The sequence below is a fragment of the Athalia rosae genome, chromosome 1 (genome assembly GCF_917208135.1).
Source record: "Athalia rosae chromosome 1, iyAthRosa1.1, whole genome shotgun sequence".
In the NCBI taxonomy this organism is placed as follows: domain Eukaryota; kingdom Metazoa; phylum Arthropoda; class Insecta; order Hymenoptera; family Athaliidae; genus Athalia; species Athalia rosae.
In genome coordinates, this window is record NC_064026.1 from 12,537,419 (window position 1) to 12,560,023 (window position 22,605).

Genomic DNA, 22,605 nt, shown 5'->3' on the forward strand with positions numbered 1-22,605 from the left:
AGTTTTTTCGAAAAAATTGGAATCGATCCAACTGTTTTTTTTTTTTGTTACCAAGATTCCAACGAAGTGGAAAAAATGGAGACGTAACCTTTTTGCTCCATTCGTTTGTACGCAAAGGACTTCGCGACACGAATGACACAGCACAACGAGGATACGTCGGGACGTAAGAGATTACAACCAAGAGTCATGACATAATCACGAAGAGCGGAAACAGTTTCTGACATTGGTCGTTAACGGCCGTGAGGGAATATACCGTGAATTCTGAAAAAGTTTACCACCGCTTTTTCCGATTATCAGAGCCTTCGAAATCCGTCCTACTGCCGCGTACCGCGTTCGCAAAAACGTTACGTCATTTTCTTTTCGATAATTTCCGATTCACTCGTTGCCCCGATACGGGAGTCGGTGTTTCGGGGGGGGGGGGGGGGGGGAGGGTTTCGAACTGAGATGCAGACGCGGGTGTTACAGGTTGGTTTAGCCCTGCGGCGCTGGAAAAGGTTCGTCTGTAGATGACGATGCCGATAATCAATGAAACGGAATAACGTGGGACCGGCAACCTCGAGCATGGTCAGGGATTCTTTTCTCATTCCATCCACCCGGCGTGTTTGGGTATAGCTATCCCCCGAATTTTTCCCTTCGCCACCTCCGCACCCAATGACCCCCCCTTTCCTCTCCCACCTTTCTCTACGTGTACTTGACGCCCGTCCTGACGGCGATAAACTTACCCCGCGATAAAAGTGTCCCAGAAAGATCGATCACTCCTTCCGTTCCTCGTTCGGAGCATAGGTGTGTCTATAGGCAGGTTAGTATTAGCCGCTATCTTATTGTCAGACCCAGCAAGCTTGCACCGTTATCGTTGCTATTGTTATTGTTATCATCTCCGCAGAGCCGTCCGAAACCTTGAATATGGGCATTATCCAGGCGAAGGAGTTACTGCTGCAGGAAAAAGTGCAGCAGGTACGTACGTTGTTCTATTTTTGTTTTTATTTATTTATTTTATTTTTTTTTTTCTATTTTTTGAAGGGAGAAACGGACGACCGTTCGCTAAATCAGGCAAAATATCCTTCGTATTTGTTCGTCGGGATTCGACAATTCGTCGATCATCGCCCTTGCGTTTAGCTCAGGTGACAAATGTAGAATATATCTGAGGGTAACCACATGGGCGTCCACATGTCGTCTCGATTATTTGCTCTCCGTATGTGGATAAATCGCGAGGTGATCGGATTCGCGTTTGATTTCACCGTGTAGATCAGATGAATTTCGTAAGAATTGAATCGAGTTCTTCTTTTTCTTTCGTTGAGCAGGTTTAGATATACTTAGGGCCCTGCAGCGACTACCTGGAAGCGACTCAAGAGTTTGCCCGAGCCATCGGAGTTTGTTGCGAAATAATTCCGACTTTCGTAACTCGAATTCGCTGACCAGTTCCAGTTCAGCTGGAGCCCCACACTCCCGGTTTTTACTTTTCCCCATTTTCAAACTTCCTTTCTCCCTCCAGTATATCACCACCGAACGGAGTAACAACTTCCGGTAGGTCCAGCTGCAGCTTAGTCACCTCGGCGCCATTTTCCAGGCTCTCTCAATCGCTTCGCCTCTTGTGTCGAAGTTTAGATTTTCGAATTTGAATTGCGGTGTGACGATCATTCTCGATTAGAGAATTTATCTCGTTCGCCGCAATTTTATTTATTTCCATTCAATAAAAATGAGGACGCTCGTCGTGGAAAAAATCATTAGCGAAAAGAGAGCGAATAATACGGTCCAACTTATTGTTAGTTTAATAACTGCCGACCCGATAGGCGACCCAGAAGCCCCGAGGGACTCGTTCGTAAATTTGTTCAGAGTAACCAGCTGAAGAAAAAGAAAAAGAAACAGAAGATGATGAAAAAGGAACGGACGAGAGGAGGAAAAAAAAAAAAGAAGGCAAAATGAGAGAGGAGAAAAGAAACGGAGGATAAGGGGAATGCGGGCAATTTGGACTACTGCCTAAGAGTATCTTCAATGGCAAATACTTTTAGCGTCCAGGAGAAATAATTGCTGCGCTCCCGCTGCCCGAAGATAGCTGTCCGGGTATATAACGTTACATAACGTACGTTCGTACGTTATAAGGTGTACCTTCGTTCGGCATCTTTCTTCCGGACTTTCGTACGAAGTATAGCGAAGTCGAAAGTCCCGAAGGGGATCGAACGCCAGAATCGGATCGGATCGGATCGGATATCAGGTTTTCCACTATTTTATTGCCCGGCATTGTCCGGCGGCCCTGCACAATAGCGGTCGCGGCGTTCGCGAATTCAAGCGCAATTTTTACCCGCTTTAATGCCCCCGATATCGATGGCTCGGTTGCAGGATATTTGAGCTTTTCAATGCCTAGTTATCTGATGTATTCGAGTAATACCCGCCCGTTCCGATGACCATCCATCCGACTACACAAACTTCCACCTGTGCGTCCGCTGACGTACGCTTCGATTCGTATACGCTCTAAAATCGTCCCGTGTACCATCCGACGTCCTTCCAGCGTACAAGTGAAATCGAGTGTGGAAACAACTTGGTCTCTGCAAATAAAATCGTCATCTACTCGATCGTCGCGATTCGTTCGTTGAAATATCCCGACGCTCTTATTATTTTCCCACGCAGTGTTCGGAATTGACGAAAAGACGACAAGAATCGATATCGCGTCTGTTTCTGATCCCGTGGTAGCGCATGATCGCGATCACCGTATCCCGTCTATTGCCCGTCCGCTATAGGAACCGCGACTCATTGTCAGCGGGCAGAGGCAAGTAGATACGTGTACCGTGTATACCTATATGTATCAGCATCCGTGTGTCAGATACCCACCGAGACTGGACCGTAACGTGACCAAAATACATCGATGATTTCATTTACTGCGCGATGCACAGATGATCCGGGGCAACACTCTCCCTTTACCTTTTTCGTTTATTTTTTCTCTCCACTCCTCTCATCCCTCTTCTCTCTCTCTGCGAGGTCCCGCTCCCGCGCGGTATATAAAAGACTCGCTAACGAGTACCAACATTTTTTATTTTCATTTCACCTTGATTTTATTTCATTTATTTTTTCATCAATGTTGTATTACTCGTAAAAGGTAAAAATGAAATAGAAGAAGAAAAGAAGCGAGAAGGTATAATAAAAAAAACACCAAAAAAAACTCGCAACTCGTCGCACGAAAAGTTAGAATTTGCGAGTTTTTCTGGTACCCGCTCTCGACTCGCCGGTGTAACTTAGACTTACGAGTGTGTGGTCGGTGTGGTGGCGGTCTGCTTTTTATGCATTCGAGGGTACAAGGTATAATATTTTATTAAAAGTGCACCGCTTCGTTTAGCCCGCAAATATCGTGGCTCGTTCCGTTTACTGAAAATTCAAGTCCCACCGAAGGAGTTTTCACTCAAAGAGCCGGTGAGGTGGGATCCGCCGTTAGAGAATTCGGATATATTCGGTCGACTTAAAAAAGTAAATCAGTCCGTTCGCATGGAACGTGCGACAAGTACGTCGGTTGGCGAAGAGACAAAAAGAAACGCGGTGCGGGGCTATAGGTGTTTGCAGTGAAAATTCAAACCGGGTAGCGATCGCATAACGCATAACGCTTCTCTGATGTAGTTATACAGACCGTAGTAGGTACGGTAAATGTGCACAGCGATGCATGCATATGGATATATGCATATGCATAGATACGTGTACCTACGTGACGCGGGAGTTATATACGTATAAAATATACATGTAGGGTGTATGCGAAATGTAGCGATAGGTGGTCCATGACTGGTTATTCAGAGCAGCTAGCCGAAGGTAGAGGGAGGGGCGGGTACGCAGGCTGCGGGGGAGGGTGGCCGGGAAGAAGGAGGTTCGATGGAGTAACTTTTCTTGCCGGGCCAATCTATCATGACGAGAGCGAAGTACCATTTAATCAAGAAGATTTTTGTATTTTCGGTGTATTCCTTTTTTTTTTTTCACTTCTATCTCGTAAAAGTTTTCCCAGAGTTTGATAATACACAGACAATGGAGAGGATAGAAGAGGAGCGCGGTATCGTGGTGAGGGGGAAGAGGGAGGGGGAAGAGGGAGGGGAATGCCGGGGTGGTTACCGAGGGAAACGCTGCAGACGCGGAGCTAAAGAAGCGTCGGAATGATAGGACCTGGGAGGGAGGGAGGGAGGGAGGGATACGCGCATCGGGAGCCGCGGGGGGAGTATTAAAAAGTTTGTTTATTTTATGACAGCCCGTTATTAAACTCGAATCGAAACGGCTTATGTAAATTGCTTATTATACGAGCACCCGCTATTTTAGAGATTTTATTATGTACCCAAGCTGCGCACCCCGCTCTTTCTATCTCCCTCGCTGAGGAACCGTTTTTAATTGCTACTTAAACGCGCGACATTGGCTCAATCGGTTATTTTCCACATTTCGAGTTTCTCGCCCTCTTTTCGCCCGCACATTTTAAGAAACGGCGAGCGGTGGGTTGTGAGTAGAAAAATCGGAATCCATAATGACGCGAGATCGATCGATACGCGTGGACGTGTACGTTTCGTCCGGAAACCGAACGCGATACGGAAGATAAAAAAAAAATAAAAAAAATAAAAAAAATAAACAGCCCTGAGGACGGAAAATTCTTTGCCACACAGAAGCGAGTGGCAAAGTTCGGTCAAGTTTCCGGTTGACCGCGGTTTCGATCGAACTTTTCATCCGGCAATCAGCTCGCGTTCGCGTCGCGGAGCACTTTCGGGGCGTGTCATCGAATGTATGGAACAGTGGGGTGGGGTGGGGTGGAGGGGCGCGGGGTCGCGGGGGCAAGTATTTCAGTCTTCGGGGGTCGGGGGTGTTCCCTACTTTCCTCATCGGCTCTGAATAACTGGATTTGGAGCGCGGGACAATTGCGAGATATTCGCCTCACTTCCGTTTGATGTATTGCGTTACGCTCGTCCGTTTCATTCCGTTCCGTTTCGTTCTATTCTACGCCGTTCCGTTCCGTGCAGTCGCGTTATACTACCGCGGGGGCGGAGGGGGGGGCGTCGAGTCGATTCCCAAATCCCGTACAGAGAAACTCAAACTTCTTGTTTCGAGAGACAGGAGAGCGTGAGCGGCCGAGCGAATACGGCAGGAGATATAATCAAAAGTTTCCATGGTTACCTTCCATCCCCTTTACTACCCGCTTCCGTCTCTTTCAACACTTTCCCCCTTCGTTCGCTCTCTCGATCTCGCTCCTTCTCCCCCTCCTTCTATCTATCCGTCTATCTATCTACCTATCCCCCATCCCCCATCCCCCCTCCCCGCCCCCCCCCCCCCGCTCTCGCTGTTTCTCCCTTTTCGCGACGTCAGCCCCTTCGCAAAAACTGAATCCGAGCAAGAAATCTCTGACGCTTGTGCGGACTCCTTGCGTACATAGATGGACAAACTTCGCGATTTGATAACCTGGATAACGATTCTAGGAAACAAAAGGAGAAGAAGTCCAAAGAGGAGATGCAAATGCTAATAACTCTTGGGAAATATGGTTGGTACACGAGGTATGATCTACACCGTGATTTATGAGATAGAAAAATATAATTTCGTACACAGTGGAAGAGAATTTCTGCGATGCGCTTACCGTTGGATCAGGTGGGTTTCTCTTCGGGTATTCGGTAGCGGTAAAAAGTAACGTCTTCTAATTTTTTTTTTTTTCCTTTCTTGGAGAAATTTCATATTTGTCGCGGGCGAGTGCTTTACCTGGACGGCATAGCGTCTCGAAAATGGCAGTGACGATTAGTCGGACGAAATCCACAAACTTTCGCGACGATAAACCAAACATTTGAAAACGTGAACATGAGTGGTATTGTCGATAAGTGAAATCGAATTAGGGGATCAACGGGATTTCCCTCCCCTATATCCCGTGCAATATACATATAATAAAGAATTTCGGTAGAAAAATATCACCTGCTCAGGTTGAGCGCCCGCCTAACATTTTCTAGCATTAATATTATAGGTTAATTCGTGCGCGTACCTAGCGGGGAAAGTTGATGGGGGCGGCGCTTAGTGCCTCTCGCAATTAGTTTTGCAAAGTAAAGTGTGGCATAAACGAGGCAACGGGTCGACGAGGACGAGGTCGGAGAGGAAGTAGAGATGGATCTGAAGGCTGCGGAAGTGGTTCGGTTGGAAGAGGGGGAGAGAGAATCGAGGGCGTCAACGCGGGACGGGGGGGGGGGTAGAAGAAGGGCTGGATGAGAGAGAGAAAGCTTTGTGCTCGAGCCCACAACAATAAGCGTCGGTACGAGGTGGAATCGGTCGGTTATGCCGGCGCTCTTCGTTCGGGCGAACCTGCGACTCCTGCCTCTTCCTTTTCATCCCTCTATTTCGCTCTCACCAAACCCCCACCCCCCCCAGCGTATACCTTCGTCGAAAGCGTCACCGACGACGACGCTCATCCAGAATAGACGGACAGAGTTTACCGGCCCTTTTTTCAAAGGACTCTTACCGCCGTGTAACACTTCATACGAGCAATGTAAACATTTTCAAACAGCTTGAACAATTTGAATTTTTACCCTCAATCTCCTTTGTCGCCTTTTCAACTCCGTCCGACGTTCAACACGTTGATCAGATTTTGCGACGTTTGTCTCCGCTTATCGAGTCTTGCGAAAACGCGGGTAGGTATACGCCCGCACGTGTACGCGTAAATCGAAAAGAAATCACCGCGCCTCCGCGAGGAGAAATACCAAAGTCAATAATAAAATACTCGCCAAGTTTCCAGCGGCATCTAGACCGAGAGATTTGTGAATCGAAAAAAAAAAAAAAATCATCGAGGTTTGTTGTTATTATACATCTATCGATTAGTTTTGTTTAGTTCTTCTTGAAACAGAATTCCGTGGAAAAACGCGGGGCGGTGTTTGCGAAAAGAGAAATGGTACAACGCTGTAGCGAATTCCTCTTAGCTGGTACATAGCGGAGGAAACAAGAGCAGCAGAAGCAGAAAGACACTTAAAGGATTTACGGTCTAAGAGCTTTGGACTGCTGGCTGCCGCTGCCGCGGAATGGTCCGTGCCGCTGATACTCCTCTCGCTGCTGCCGCTGCTGCTGCAAAACCTGCGAAGCCTGACCATGGCTAGTAGCCCAAAGCGCGGTGAAAATAACAATAAGTCGGACGGAAGCTGAGAAAGTGAAAGAAGGAAGGCGATGGAGGAGGAAAGAAAGAAAGAAAGAGAGAAGGTGGAGAAGCTGGAAGGAAAAAGGACGTTAACACCGCGAGACCTGAATCTTTGATAGAATCCTTTAAACTAACGTCGAAGGGGGGGAGGGGGAGGAGGGAGCCTCGGAAGAAACCTTTGTGCCAAGACTTTGAATGCGTAACTAAACGACCCGACAGCACGCATTCGCCAAAAATCTTGCCATTGCCTGGCTGCTTTCTCGGCTGGTCCTGTGAGCCCAAGATCAACCTGCTCAGATCCTCCCTTCATTCCCTTCATTCTTCCGCTATTCCACCCTTTCGTCCCTTCGGCGGTTCCGAAATCAGCCCTTTGTACTTTTACCGTCTTTAAATATATCAAATGATAAACAACGAGGTATATTAAATATAAAACAGCATACATGTGTTACGGGTCTTCCACTTTCGGGATTCTCTCGCAAGGCGTACCTTATACCCGAGCAAAGCTCCGCGGGATCCGCTTCCATTCGGATTTCAATTTCGATTCGGTTCGCCATTCTCTTTGGCCACGAGACGGAAGGATCAAAAACTGGTTCCATGCGCGTTCTTACGCGATTCTTAAAAATTTCATTTTCAGTGATCAGGGATCAATCCCCCCCGCCCCCCCCCCCCCTACTCCCTACTCCCTCCCCTTTTGTCGACGGTGCCGAAACGAGTTTCATAAACGCGTCGCTCGATGGACGTATTTTACCTCGATTTAATGTCGAGTACATTCAACCGAGGAGAATGAGCTACGTCGGGAGGTCCCCGTATTATACCGTGCAAGGGTTACGAAATAAAGTACAAGCGAACGACGAACGATCCAGGTATTTACACTGCAATTACACGTGCACGGTAAAAATTTTACACACGTATATGAGCATAAAACGGAACGCGGGAAAGTCAGTTCGCGTCACGGCACCCGTATCGCGGCGCTGAATTAGTAGTAAACTGCCTACCTAGCTTTTGAAAATGTTCAAAAAAGCGTGCATAAAGCATAAAAAGCGTAAAACCAAACGTAAGCTTGGTTTTGGCTTCACGTAGTTACTTTGCCGGTAGGACGAGGAGGAGGCGAGTTAGGGAGTTAGGGGCGCGCGGGTTACCCGGCACGGTAGCAGCGGTGTAGCAGCAGCACCGGTGATTGTAATATAGGTCAACGTTTACACAGCTGCTTTAAGCTGGATTTACCGAACAGCTTTCGCTGTACGCCCATGCCAACCGGAGCAAACTAGGACGGCAAATACATTTTTTACGCCCGTCTACCACCCCGTTCACGTCCGTAGCACCCCCGCGACCACCTCAGTCAACCGCCCTTCGCTTACACGTGGCGCTGTATCGTACTCGGAGTCTCGAGTCCCGCCGCCATCTCTGAACACCGTAAAAATCTCATCTCCCAAATCCCAAATATGTTCTCCGAGCGTCCACGATTCGCGAATCGTCGCAACCGGTCCGCGAACTCCGAATCCCGCGGATAACCATCCAGGCGCTACGTACCGGCCGTTGTTCACCTATTTTTGCGCCACTACGAATTTGCGATTGTTCACTAATTTTTTTTGTTTTTTATTCTTTCGAACGCGACGCCAAAATAATCGTATTCCCCCATCCGAGTGCGACTCGGTTAAGGAAGTCCGGGTGGATTTCTCTATTCGATTCGTCGGAAGATATAAAACGGTTATTACAAATATGATCCACTGACCGCATCGACGCTCCAGTGGATAGCGAAAGGGGGGAAGCGGGGTTGCGTATAGGGCGAGTCGTGGTTCAGGTGGTGTTTATTCCTCCGTCATGAAGTGGGGTGTCCTCGTGCCGCAGCGCCGCGGGACCGCTTGCGTATTCCGTGTGAGGATCGGAGGTGGTATTTAGGGTTTCGCTAATGCATCCCTCGTAGAAGAGCCGGTTTACTTTGCTCGAGCCCTAAGTCTATCCGGGCGTCTCCGACGCCCGCGTTGCTTCGGGATGAGCCAGCCCCGTATATGTATAGGTGTACTACACACACCGACGGCTCTTACATACATTTATCCGCGTATCCGCCGATACCGCCTTAACGCTATAAGTGTCTACGTATGTACGTATACACGTATACGCTACACGTCCGTACCAATACCCATATATCCACCCTCTGATACATCCACGCTGCCGAAAGGCTGCGGATCGGCTACGAAATTCTGCGAAGGATCTGGCGGAGGCAACAACCGAGTTATACGGTAGCTGCTGCTGCTGCTGTTGCGGTGCCGCACACGCTCCCACCGAGCGGAATGCCAAGTGCGGCCGGAAGCCTCCAGGAGCTACGTGGCGGAAGTTTACGAGTAACGTTTGGCTCCTTAATGAAAACCACCCGACCGACCCCTACCGCATTACATGTATAGATATCAGTCCTCGAGAGTTCGAGCGTCACTCGTGTATCGTGTACCTCGTCGCCAGACTCGATCCCGAGGTGTTTTGGACGCGTCGCGCAGTGTAACGCGACAACCGATCCAAAGACAATAGCGTAATCATCTGCATTCCGAATCTGATGCCCGCGGTTGCCGCGAAAATATCACGTGACACCTGAGTAGTGGAAAGAGGTATTCGAACGCCACCGATCGGCGATCATTCACCGTGATATCATCGCTTAAACTTGCCCAGCTTATCGTTGTATAGGTGGCCGAATAACCCCCTCGTACCCGTGTACCAGAGGTAAATAAACCGATGTATGTATAAATACGTTACACAGACGCCCGCCGACGCCACATGGAGAAAGGTAGCCGATAGGGAGGAGGAGGGGAGGGGGGGGGATGTAGTCGGTGGATGTAAACGAAGAGAAACGTGGTACGGGTACACGGAGCCCGTAATTGATACCCGATTTACGCTATCTGCGGCGGGTAACGACGAAGCGAGATTCGATACAACAGAATCGACAACGAAACCAATAACTATTAATCGAAACGCAGCCACACATTCAGCAAAGTCCGCTGCCAACCCCAACGCGAACCCGAACCCGAACCCGAAATCGAAAGCGAACCGGAATCCGAATACGCGGGCGAGAATCACGCTCTCCACCCCCCGAACGATTCCCCTTTGTTCCCGTACGATGTATTTTTTCTTTTTTTCCAACACCACCGCCACCGCCGCCACCACCCCCTCCCCCCTCCCCCTCCCCCTTCGCCCTCCGCCCTCCGCCCTCTGCAACAAACACAATTCAATCGCCGCGCCGTCGCGGGTTCCCTTCCGCACTATACTCGCGGTTTGACTCGCGTGACTCATTAGGCTTGAGCTCGACAGTCGCGGGGACGATATGTTTGTATCTAACTATGGTCCTTTCGACCTACGTGAAAATTGTCGGAAAGAGAAAAGGGCGGTTAGCTGCGGAGGCAAGGTCACAACGCCTCTTTCGGATCCTTCGGCTGCTGGGCGCGGCGCGAACGTCTGGCCCACAAAGTGGGCGAAATAAGAGATAGAACAGAATCGAGTTACCCCAGGAACGAAGGGCAGAAGTATCGGTTGCCGGTTGGTAACGACCACCGACGGGGCGTATTTCGACCTCGTATACGTACAATAGGATCGCGACTAACCGAATCCTACGAGGACTCGTTTACTCCGTAGACTTCCCGATCAATCGTATTCCAATTAATCCCGGATGTACAGAGTCGCCGGTGGAAACTTATTCCTTTGAATCGGGCTGAATGGAATAATCTCGATAAAAGTGGAGAATTGTTAATTTTCAGTCGACTTACGGTAGCTGCCATGAAGGGGTGAACGCCGGGGAAGGTGGGGGCGGTTTCTCTACCCGAGCCATCGCCTGCCGCTACTGTCTATTTCGTCTTCGTACATCCTGAAATGAAAGAGGTGAAAGTTGTAGCGATACAGAAAACAATTGCGCACCTGCATACGATATTTTATATAATGGAAAGTTAATCGGAGTGAATTTAACGTTGTGCAAGGAGGTAATTAGAAACTCGAGGGATTTTTTTCTACTCGAAGTTACTCCAACTTTCATATCGAAGGTATATACCTATAGAGAGCTGTAGAGGTACCCCCTGCCGGGAAGCTGGGAAACGGCGAAGAGTTCCTTAACGGTCCCCCATATTTCAGGTCAGCTCGGTAATTAAAAGAGTTACGTCTCCATCCGAACGCCGACGAGAGACGGTGAAACGCGAAAGGGTTTCATTCCTTCGTTTTCCAAATAGGTACGTACCGTCCGTCCGCGGGTTCGGTTATTCGGTACGTCGTCGAAAGTTGACAACATGAGAACTCGAAATTACGATTTCCAACCGCGTGATATCTTACTTCCTCGTAGCGGAGGACGACGCATATATCGAGTGAACCGCAGGTGAGACGACGGAACGAGATAAGTGAAAAGGAAGCGAAAGAGAATAAGGAAATCGAAGGAAACGGTTACCGGAAAAAACCAAACGACGAATCTCGTATATCTATAAGCCGGACCGGCACGTGCTCGCGTTCTATTTTTAGCCGAATCTAAATGCCGGACGTTATCCATTAGCGGCAGGGAGTTCTCTTTAATTGATTAATTCGTCGTCGGAAGGGGTTGAACGGCAGGATCTGGACGGGCTGGTCACCCCTCAGGCAGTCTCCGACACCTAGCGACGGCGGGGTAGGGGTGCGAATACCGTTCCGGTAATCCCGTTCTCCGATCGGCTTTGGAGCGTGTAGAGTAACGCCGTCGCGTACGTTACACGGGGGACACACGCTGCGGCAAGTATGAAACCCAAGTTCAAATACGACCCCCCAAAACTTCATACCCACCCACCCTCCCGACAATTAAAGTTTGAGTTTCTCTTAATCCTACCGCTCGATATCCTCTGCCTCCCCTCTTATACTCGCAACAAAGTACATATAGCCGGTCGCTACATTTCCAGATGAAGTTTTCCCGGTGCAGCTTCGAGGATTAAAATTTTCTAATCCGATCAGACGTTGCGTCCTTACTGGAAATTTAACGCAAAAGATAAGAGGGAATACATCCGGAACACATCCGACGTGCAGTCGGGAGCACTGGAAAACTGGTAACTGGCGCGTCAAGTAAAAGACGACGGTAGTAAACGTGAGTATGCGCTACACGGGGAAGAATGAGAATTCGGTTTTAACGGATATTTGGGCTTGGTGAAAAATCTCGAAATTCAATCGCCACGCCCGGGCGATCTTCCAACTTGTTGTAAACCGTGTCTACTGCGACCTTCCCGATTCCCTCGGATATGTACGTACGTACGTAATACTTGCTTTGCTACGGCGGTGCTGCTGCCGCCGCCGCTACCGACGCGGATTCGCGGATTTGTGGCTGGGCGGATTCCTGAATTACTTTCATACCATTAACCGACTGAATTCGGGCCGGAATGACTACCGACTACACGTTATATCGCGGAGGACTCATAGCCCGCGCCGCGCACGGCCATCGTATATTATAACGTTTACGTAATATCCGTATAGGTGTACCGAGCACGGAACTCGCGACTATTTCGGCTTCCGAACCGAAAGCCACTCGTTCCCGTCACCGCTTCCGTCGTCGTTTTCCAACTGCATTATTATATTCGCTTTCCTTTATCGCTGTTCACGGTATACGTGTGTGTGCACGTGGATATGGCGCGTGTCGTGGAGAAACAACCGTCGAATACCATAATGGCTATCGTTAATTCATCGAATCCAAGGAGTTCGCACCGAATTCTAACAACGTCGAAGATTTTTCGAAATTTACCGCGTATATCTACACCGACTCCCCGAAGGAAGTTCACGTTTAGAAACCGCAGCTCAAAGTCTGCCGCTGTCACTGTTTCTCACTTTACCTCATCCTCCATTTCCGAAGCTTTCCCTGTATTTCTCTCTCTCTCTCTCTCTCTCTCTCTCTCTCCTCTCTCTCTCTCTCTCTCTCTCTCTCTCTCTCTCTCTCTCTCTCTCTCTCTCTCTCTCTCTCTCTCTCTCTCTCTCTCTCTCTCTCTCTGTCTCTCTCTTTCGCTCTTTTCTACAACCCCTGCAGGTACATTTTCGGTTATGTACGAACCTACAGAGACATGCAAATTTATTCGCATATAGGATACGCGGGGTGTGTACGTGTGTGCACACATTACGAAAAGGCACACACACCGGAGACGAGTGTGTCTAGCAGCGGCGTTCGGAGCGGCAGGAAGGCGAGTCATAAATTAAATGATGTAAATGCTGTGTCCACCCTCGCGACCTCCTCCTCTCCCATTTTCCTGCAGCCACCCCTTTCTCGTCCATCCGTCATGTATGAACATATCTCTAGCTCTCTCTTTTTCACTCCCTATTCGGTGAAAGCGCTGCCGGTGTATAACCGAAAACCGACAGGCCGACCCCTTTTCCTTCAGTTTCCTCTGTTTGGGATGCTTCGGCTGTCCCTTCCAATTGATTATTACAGCCCGACAGCTCCGTAAGCTCCGTCTTCGTCGACTCCCTACCTCCTGAATGTGACACCTATTCTCAAAGCTTTACGCTCCACTGTGACCGAACGTATACTATACGCTCGGTTGTCACGATTCATCGACAACGGTTAACGAAAAAATCAATCAAGGGGGTGTGAGACGGTACGACGAAAAATTTGCTTTCGCTCCTGAGAAGGAGTCATCCACTCCCGGAATAGCTATACGCGAAACTTACGCGAGATAACTTGCTCGCCGGAGGTTTGATCGTGGGAAAAGAAAATGCAAGCCCAAGAGAAATACGGACGCGAGATACACGGTGAGTACGGAAGGCAATTGCGGCGAATCACCGGAGCGTTATTAAATTCTGCTTTCATGAGAAAACCGAGCTTTTGGTATTTGCTTTACGTCCCGCATAGGTTGGTACTTCGCTCTATCAGTCCCGTCTGTCTGTCCGTCCGTCCGTCTGTCCGTCTGTCTGTCTGTCTGTCGGTCGGTCGGTCGGTCCGGTCCATCCATCCGTTCTTCGTTCGCTTTGCCGACGCATTTCTCGATCCAACAAAGGCAAAGAGATACCGAGACGCCGGAGTTGCGGTTGTGTATATCGGGTCCCCGTACGTGTACGGCGACGCTCGAATACGTCGGAGCTACCGAAGAGGAGCGATGGAAATTTCGGGGTTCGATCGAGTTTGAGAAATGACGACGAGTACGCGGAGTAGCCACGGCTGCAGCGACCGGTACACACCGCGGTAATTGCGACGATGAAAAAAAACACATCGCCGGTAGTACCGTCGATCGTCGCCCCTGTAGTTTCACGGGGGTTGCAGCCGCGGCTGTAGAGTTACCAGACAATCGGAACTCGAATTATAACAACACCCCGGAGATTTGCAGTCACCGCATCACTCTTGGACACCTGTATGGGTACGGTGTCGAACGAAATCGATATTTGTCCAATTGCACAGGTGAGCTGCACTGCGCCGCGCATCCCTAACGCGTGTACCTCGATAATTCCTAGCCGAACCGTACGCGGGCGATTACTACCAGCGAAATTATCGGCTTCAGATTCCGAAATGCGTCGCGCCGCGGCGTCATTCGAATATATTTCGATTCAAGGCCGACCGGACGTCCGGACGACGTTTGCTTGGACCCGCGTTTTGTGTACGCTTCCGTGTTTACCGTGCAATTAAACATTGCGAAACCGGTCAACGTGCTCCCCTCCCGGCCAACGCTGTTCACCGCTCCTATTTGTACTTCGCATAGATCGCGATGCACCCCTCGCACCAGCCGCAACGTTGATCGACGTATAAACGCGCAATGGGAGTTATATGGTGGGGTCTGGACGGCGTGAAGTCGGCGGATGGATTACCTGTACGGAAAAAGTCTCCGAAGGGTTTCGGAGGTTCGGGACGGGTCGGTAAATGCGGAATAAAGCGAGGTAGGAGATGATATGTGGGGAATAAAATATTTGCAAGCATCGCGGAACCGGCTCCTTGCCGATATATACGTATATTCGCCCCCCCCCCCCCCCCGGGGGTAAGGGGGCAGGGATCGTCGTGGATCCGAGAGCACTCGAGCGGACAAACGGGCGGGGGGTAACCCTGCCCCCGATTTCGCATTCGATCGCGATCATAAACCGGGGATAGGAAGAAAAAAGTGGAGGCAACGGGAGAGGAGAGGGTTAAGAAACGGAGGTAGAGGTCCCCGAGGTCAAGCGGGGTCAAACGAAGAGCGAATCGATGCCGCACCGCCATTGAGATTTAACGGCGAGACGTTCGTCTCAATTTTGAATCGCTTATGACTATGAAATTTGAATAACGAGCGCCTCCCCGCATCGGTACCTGACTCGGAGATGGCCGGGCGACTCTGCCCGTGCCAAAAACAAACCACCACCACCACCCCCCCTACCCCTACACCCCCGTCGATGGGCGGGGGTCGAGTTAGCGTAGAGATAATTCCACAATCTCCCGAGTCCGGAGGCGGTTGAGGACCGTAGAACTGGAGCCGCCGGTATCGCTGAGGTAAGCTGGGAAAGCTACGCGACGAATAAAACAAGGAATAATGCTCTTCGCCTGCAATTAACTATGCAAACTACTCCTCCGTTACCTTACCTGTAATAATGCTGCGCTACGTACGCGGTACGTGCGCAATAATCCGCGCAACGGATTTTCCTCTCTTCAGAATGTCTTGGGCGATTTGCATACGATGTACAGACGAGCTTTGCGAGAACAAAAAAAATTATTTCCCCGAATTTTCAGGATTTAGGTTTCAAAGGTTGGGTGGGAGAAAATTTACTTTCGGACAAAAGAGAAAAAAAAAAAAAAGAAAAAACACAAAGAACAAAATGAGAAACCGATATCGCTGACGGCGCGGAATCGTTTCAAAAATCGAATCTCGAATCTCGTTCACCGTTAATTTCCCCGTTGAATTTTTGCCGGAAAATATGGAGAGCGGACGCAACTCGGGCTCGTAAGGAGGGGTGTGCTGCTACGGGGTAGGATACGGACAGCGAAAGGGAGGCGCCCTGCAATTACCCGTTACACGCCACCGTGTCCAGTTTAAGGTCAACAAGGGAGAACGGTAGCTGGTTACAGCGGCGAACCGACGGAATTACCAATCCGAAAATTTTGCAACTCGACCAACTTCTGATCCAAACACCAACGGAGAAAGGAGACGCCCTCGCCTGTAAAATACGAACGTCATTTCGGGTGGCGCATATATACGAATCTATCCGTACGAACGAGACAATCGGATCTCATATTCCCCGCTCTCTTCCGCCTAATAACTCCAACGGCAGAAACCATCCGAATTTCCGATTTGAAAATTGTACCGGATGTTCGCACGGTGATGTTGTAAAATTTCTGATACCTCGTTTACGGGACGTAAACTGTGCGCTGCACCAGCACAGCGAGCATGGACGAAATATTTTTCTCCGTATCTGTTTTATACGACGAGCGAGTCGAGAGTTGGGTTTTGGGGAGGGTTTACGACGAGGCAATGGCACGGTTTCGATCCTGTTCCTGAGAGTGGGGCGGACGCGCCGCGATATACAACCCGAGAAATGTGACGTAAATATGTCTCGAGCGAAAGTGGGTGGTACGTAGGTGTTGACACGGCTACCGGAAAATGCCGGTAAGTTTAACGAGACGCGGACGGATTGGGTTTAATGGCTCCCGAGGATCGCGAAACCTTCGACGATTCGTTTGGATAAAATCGGTGGACGAGAGAAGGCCTGACAAAAGGAGGGATTCATGAATCTGCGAATGAAGAGAAAAAAACATCGAGGTACGACACCGATACGACGATATCCCCCGGGGGCGGACCGACGCGAATTCGAATGGTATAGGCAGGAATTAGATGCGAAGAATTTCGAATCGTGAAAGCGAGGAGCTAATTAATTCGCATAATTATTGGTTTCCGACGTGTACCTACCATTGTACGAGGGCGTGCACACCAGTTTCCCGGAAACCGATGCGCGTAGACGAGTCGGGGTCGGGGTTTGGGATGGAAAAGTGAGACGCGAGGGTAGTTGTTCGGTTGCCGTCGACATTTCTCTCGGTCAGAGACACGTGCCTGTTCACAAGTATATCGTACGGATACATCCGTACCTAGATGTGGGTAGAGAGTTTGCACATAGGGGGAGTGTACCGGTGTGTACGTTCGTCGTAGACGCGTATAGACAGGTATTACAACTGCGGAATACATGGTGAAAGTTAGCCTTTGCCGTGCTGTTTGTCGAGTTAGCCCGGCAAACCAAATCGCAAATTACGGAGATGCGTAATTTGCAATATATGCGGTACGGCTGCAGCGTAGCGACCATCGCTCCACCCTACTCGGTGATCGCTGCAAACGAAGAGCCATTCTCTTTTTTATTAATCACTAATTTCACATTTTTCATCGGCATTCCGATCATCCGTATCCGTAGTCACCGAGGGATCTGTATACCTATGGATATCCCATCCACTTGGTGATTCGCCCAGCGAATTAAATTAAAACCAGAAATGTGCATGCGCCGTACAACCCTGTTCGCCTTTTATTTCTTCATTTTGTTCGAACCGAACTCGAAACGGCAGAATCGACAAGCAGCAACAAAAATTACACAAACTCTAAAAAAAGATGATCGAAATGTTCAAACTCCATTTTCAATACGAAGCCGCTGTCACACATTCGTATTCGATGTCAGACGCACCGCGTGGACTAGAACTATTTCATTTCAACGGTGTGGGTATAGGTAGGTTACTTTATGCCACGTCCTTTTTCCCCAGTCCCATAATTTTCATTTTTTTTTTTCATTTTTTTTTTTTTGTCTCGCCTGGTTTGAAAATTTATTCATAGGCCGCCTAAACGCGTTAAGGCATTCACCCGCAACCACCCCCCTCCCCGGGATAACAAAACGAGGGGTGGCATGGTCGGAGGAATGATGGAAGGAAGGAAGGAAGTTTTATTCTCCATTGGTACGGCACTAACTTTCGAAAATTTCTTTTTTCACAGATACGAGCATAGGTAGAGGTACATTTCATTCACTGGCTAAGACGTCTCAGGACCATTTATGTTTATGAAAAAAATGAAAAAGAAAAATACCGAACGCGCTGTTAGTAAAATACATATCATTACAAGCGAATGAAAAAAAATTCAATCATCGAAGGCTGATTGCGCGACGGGATATGACGGCAGGTGTGGCACGTCGCGAACTATTAAGTACAAGTCGTCAAATTCAATCCGAGTTTTCCCAAGAATTCCGCTCCAAGTAACCCTCCCCCTCCCCCCCCCCCCCACCCCCACCCCCCTCCCGCCGCCGTCCCCTGCACCTTCTTTAGCTTTCTTCGGCCCGCTCACCTCTCCGTTTTCCCGGTTTCCTCATCTTTACAGGCGAGTAAGGATATAGAGTTCCATGAGCTCCGCGAAAATTTGATCAACGCTCGCGAGTTGAACTTCGAACGACTGCCGTTAAACCCGTCGTACTGCTGCAGGTAGTATCAAATTATAACCAGCTTCACGCTAGCCGTTACCGACTCCGAGAGGGCGGCTGTTATCGGGGGATGCAGGAGAAAAATCGAATGAACACCTCGTCGCGTGGTCAACCCCTTCCGGACTGTATTGATTTTATTGTGCGGTAGAAAAAAAAAAATTCGTAACTTTGAATAAACGTGCAACGGTAGAAGAAGAGGAATCATCATCATCGTCGTCGTTGCAGCTCGGATAAACGAGGGTCGGAGGTTGAAGTGCGTCTAACGATTGCGAGACTTCAATACTGAAGGATTTATACGAAGTGATGGAAGTCCGGAATTCTAGGACACAATCGATTCGGATCAATCCGACGACCCGTGAGACCAACTTGAGTCCCTTCGGTACCTCTGGGTACGTTCCTTTTAATCCCCCTCCCCCCGCACCCGTCCTCCATCTCCCATTCCAAAGCTTACCGCGTCTTTCCTGTCGAATGGGCGAACCTAACGCCGCATCGGGTGGTATGCATTATAGATAGACGGCTATAACACAGGTACCGTACTCACAACTACGGATAATCGCGATTCACTGGAAACGAACTCTCACCGGCTTCCGTTTCTTTGAATCCTCGTTACTTTCATTCGTTTAAACTTATTAGTTAAAGGTGCGTCGTCGGTGGTTCGAGCCGGTGAAATGACATTGGGGGAGGGGCGGAGGTGGAGAGAGAGACGGTTATTTATTGATAATATAAAATTGAGATCAAAATAATTTTTCAGTCGTACGAGACGAACGGATCATTTTTTAAAGATTCGTTTACCAAATCACGCGACGGTGATACCGGACGAGTACAGCTGTATAACTCACCTGATTTTCGTTTCGAAGTCAGAGCCTCAAAGAAGTTTCTAATTGAAGAAATCGTTTCCATTGGGACTAGAAAATTAAATAGAGCAGAGCGAAGCACGAGCCGCAATATATCAAACCGGCAGCAGTTCACAAAAGGATGCCAAGATGATGAGACGCGGAAAGAGAACGGAGAAAAAAAAAATAAATAAATAAATATAACGAGGGAAAAAACCGACATCGGTATACAGATGTATCCGCGCGAATATATATATATATATATATATATAATACGTACACTTACAAACTATACATCGGCACGACAGGCGGTTGGCAATCGTACAATAAGTCACGCCTCGTCGACGTTTCGCACCTCCTGATTGCACGTCGACAAAAATCATTCCTCGCTTCCGCCTCTAATATTGGCAGTCTTCGCTCTCGTTGCCATTTAACAATCAGACATCGTTCACTCGATATCGATTCATCCCTTATACGGAATGTCGGTTATACCGTGTCATTTTCGAAGCCTACGAAGACAATGTCGGCGTACGATAACCCCCACAGGAGACCGGAAACCGGGCGATGCTAATGATTCGGGAGTTTCGTTACAGCGGTAACGAATTTCATCCACGCAACACGCGACCGTCTTCCGTGTTAACGAGCTCCGGGCCACCGTCAGCTGCACTTTGTTCATCGCCTCACGAGGCCGCTGCCGATGATGTTTCGTGGGTCGGAAGAGGTGGGACGGGGGACGAAGAGACCCAAAAAAACATCGACGAGCGCAACAACCAACCCCCATACGTCCGCGCGAATCTGCAACCGCTGCTGCTACGAGGTCCACCCGAGCTGTTCCTGCGAACCGAAATCTAACGATTCAGCCTCCTCGGCGTTGAAATGAACGCGACTTTTCTCGCATCGCTATTGTACGGACCGATGGGATTTTCCCGACTTCATTTCGAAAGGGCGAGAACTTGGTGTGGAAAAAAGTTCCGACGGCGAATACGGTGATCTCGTGGAATAACACGTACCAAATACGTACAAGTTATACAAGGGTAGCGGAGTGTAAGTATATAGATAGTGTATCCATAGACAGGTGCGGGAAGGGGTTGGTTACGGTTATCTGTTGTCGAGCGAGCAGAAATATTATTAATAACAAATAATAACCCGGAGCTCCGCGAAAGAGCGTGCGGAGCGGGATAAACAATAATTTATCGGTATACGTGGTGGAGAAGAACGGGGCAGCGGTACGGGTAACTGAGTGAGACAAAGAACTGCGGGTAGAAAATGTGGAAGAGGTACGGCGTCGGAGGAGCGGTGGGAGCTTCGGTGTGGTTCGCAGGGGTTGGCCTCCGTCCAACTTCTGGCGTTCAACGCTTCGGACCGCACCGGGCTACGGGAGGATCGCGAACGAGGGTGGAGTCCGGGAAGGGAAAGAAGAAGAAGGACGGAGAAGGAAGGGAAGGAGGCAATCCGCGATAAACACCTACGCGCTGACGGGTCGCCAAAAAAAGAGTTACGCGCTCCCGGCCTACGAACAACAAACCCCGACGCCGTGACCTTCCGTCCCGTAGCCGGGGGGGTCCTTCCAGTTCCGTTCGGGGATGGAACGATAAACTGTGCAGATATTCGTCCGTCCCGCGCGCCACATCCCATAATAAGTTTGGCAATACCTTGTATCCTCGCGAACAATTCACCGGCGGTAGCGAAACTCTGAATCTACCCGTACGACCGCGGGTATGATATCGTCGACTTTAACCGCGGGGAATCGTTCGAGCGTACGCGTTAGACCTAGATCGCAACCACCGGAGTAAGCGTAGTTTTCGGGAAGCTGATGGATTTCGTTTCGCTTACACGGTTCCCATTGATATCCGACCAGTGCTTACAGCTGAAAATTATCTTAGGGATTACTTGCTCGTTTCGTTGCCTCATTTTTACGTACACTCCTCCCCTTCCAACGGCATGATCTTTGACGAAAAGCGAGATTTCATGATGAAACCAACTCCATGATCGTAGTTAAAGGTGTACAAAGAAGCGAAAAAAAAAAAGGGAAAAAAACGAAAACGAAGAGCTGCGCGATCTCTACTCAAGGACGATGATAGAATTAACATTAAATAGCGAGCGTTGAATTGCGACCGAATCGGAGTACCTTCGTCAAAAGCACGCAATCTCACGTATGGCTGATCGTCTCGCGAACGGTGTTACTGTACCGCGTACGCGTACACCTACGCCGTGCCAGGGTGGGATAAACGTCATTGGAGCCGTTCGCTCGGTTTCGAAATGAATATGAACGCGAAATGAAACCTTGTACACCGAGCGGATAACGGATGGGGATGTTGGGATTTGCGTTTACGCGCTCTGGAGAACATACAGCGGAAACCGTCTCTGAGATTTGGAATACGATTCCTTCGCACGCCCCATCGGATCGCTAAATGAACATGTGTTTGTCGCATATCTGATCCGCGATAATCGCGAACACGCCGATCCGGATCTAGGGTAGACGATGTTTACGTATGTACATACCCGTACCGGATTGATAAGCGAACGAATAGGATGAATGCCGATTACTCAACAGAGTCAAGTGCCCCGCCACTTGGAAGAGGGGGGTGATAAATAATTATATCACGGCGATCGGGTACCGAGGGGATGGGATGGTGTGCAGGGATGGGACAACCGAAATGAGTTTGCATCGTGGTATATGTATATAATATATACAGGCGGTCGAAAAGCCAACGTCGGTGTTGGTGGAATGAAGCAGCAATTGGACTTGAGCCATATATTTTGACCGACGGCACAGATGTGAGAAAATATTCACAATTACGGTTTCGTCGTTCTCTAGTCCCCGCCTCTCGTCCCGCTGCCTCCGCCGCGCCGTCACGACGTGAATAATAGATTCGCCGGTTCTAGGAAATCTCTGACGAGGATAGAAATTGGCACAAGGTTTGCTAGCTTCGCCATCTTGACGAGTCCCACGTGGTTTTTTTCTATTAACGTCTGCCGCAAAAATTCAACCGATATATACCGACGCGCGCGTCGCTTTGAACCGTCGAATGATTCGGACATCGATTCGATCGGATTATTTCTTTCCAATAAACTAGAACCAAAAAACTGATTCTACGAAGGCTCGGTAGACTCGCGGTAACCCAACGCTATGTGCAGGGATGGTTGCGGCCTTGGGGGGGGTTAAAGGTCGGAAAAGAGAACGTTGGTCGGAAGGGTCGAAGATTAGTGGGATTAAGCGGACAGAGTGTGGGAAGAAGGGTGCGGCCGCGTGTCGCGCATGTCTCCAAACTTAATTTCCAACAAAATCTCGCGAAG

General features: G+C 49.2%; 1 protein-coding gene across 3 annotated transcripts in view; it reads right to left on the minus strand.

Annotated features, from left to right (window-relative positions):
* Positions 1–22,605, minus strand: part of LOC105687062 (mucin-4) — a 198,626-nt gene that overhangs the window by 151,712 nt on the left and 24,309 nt on the right. For 2 of the 3 annotated variants that reach the window (XM_048648929.1, XM_048648931.1), the window contains one exon: positions 10,858–10,955. In XM_048648929.1, coding sequence (XP_048504886.1) covers positions 10,858–10,869 — 12 coding nt within the window. In that variant the 5' untranslated portion in view covers positions 10,870–10,955. Of the gene's footprint in view, positions 1–10,857; positions 10,956–11,135; positions 11,860–22,605 lie in introns of those variants that run through there. The other variant, XM_048648930.1, reaches the window with a different exon arrangement.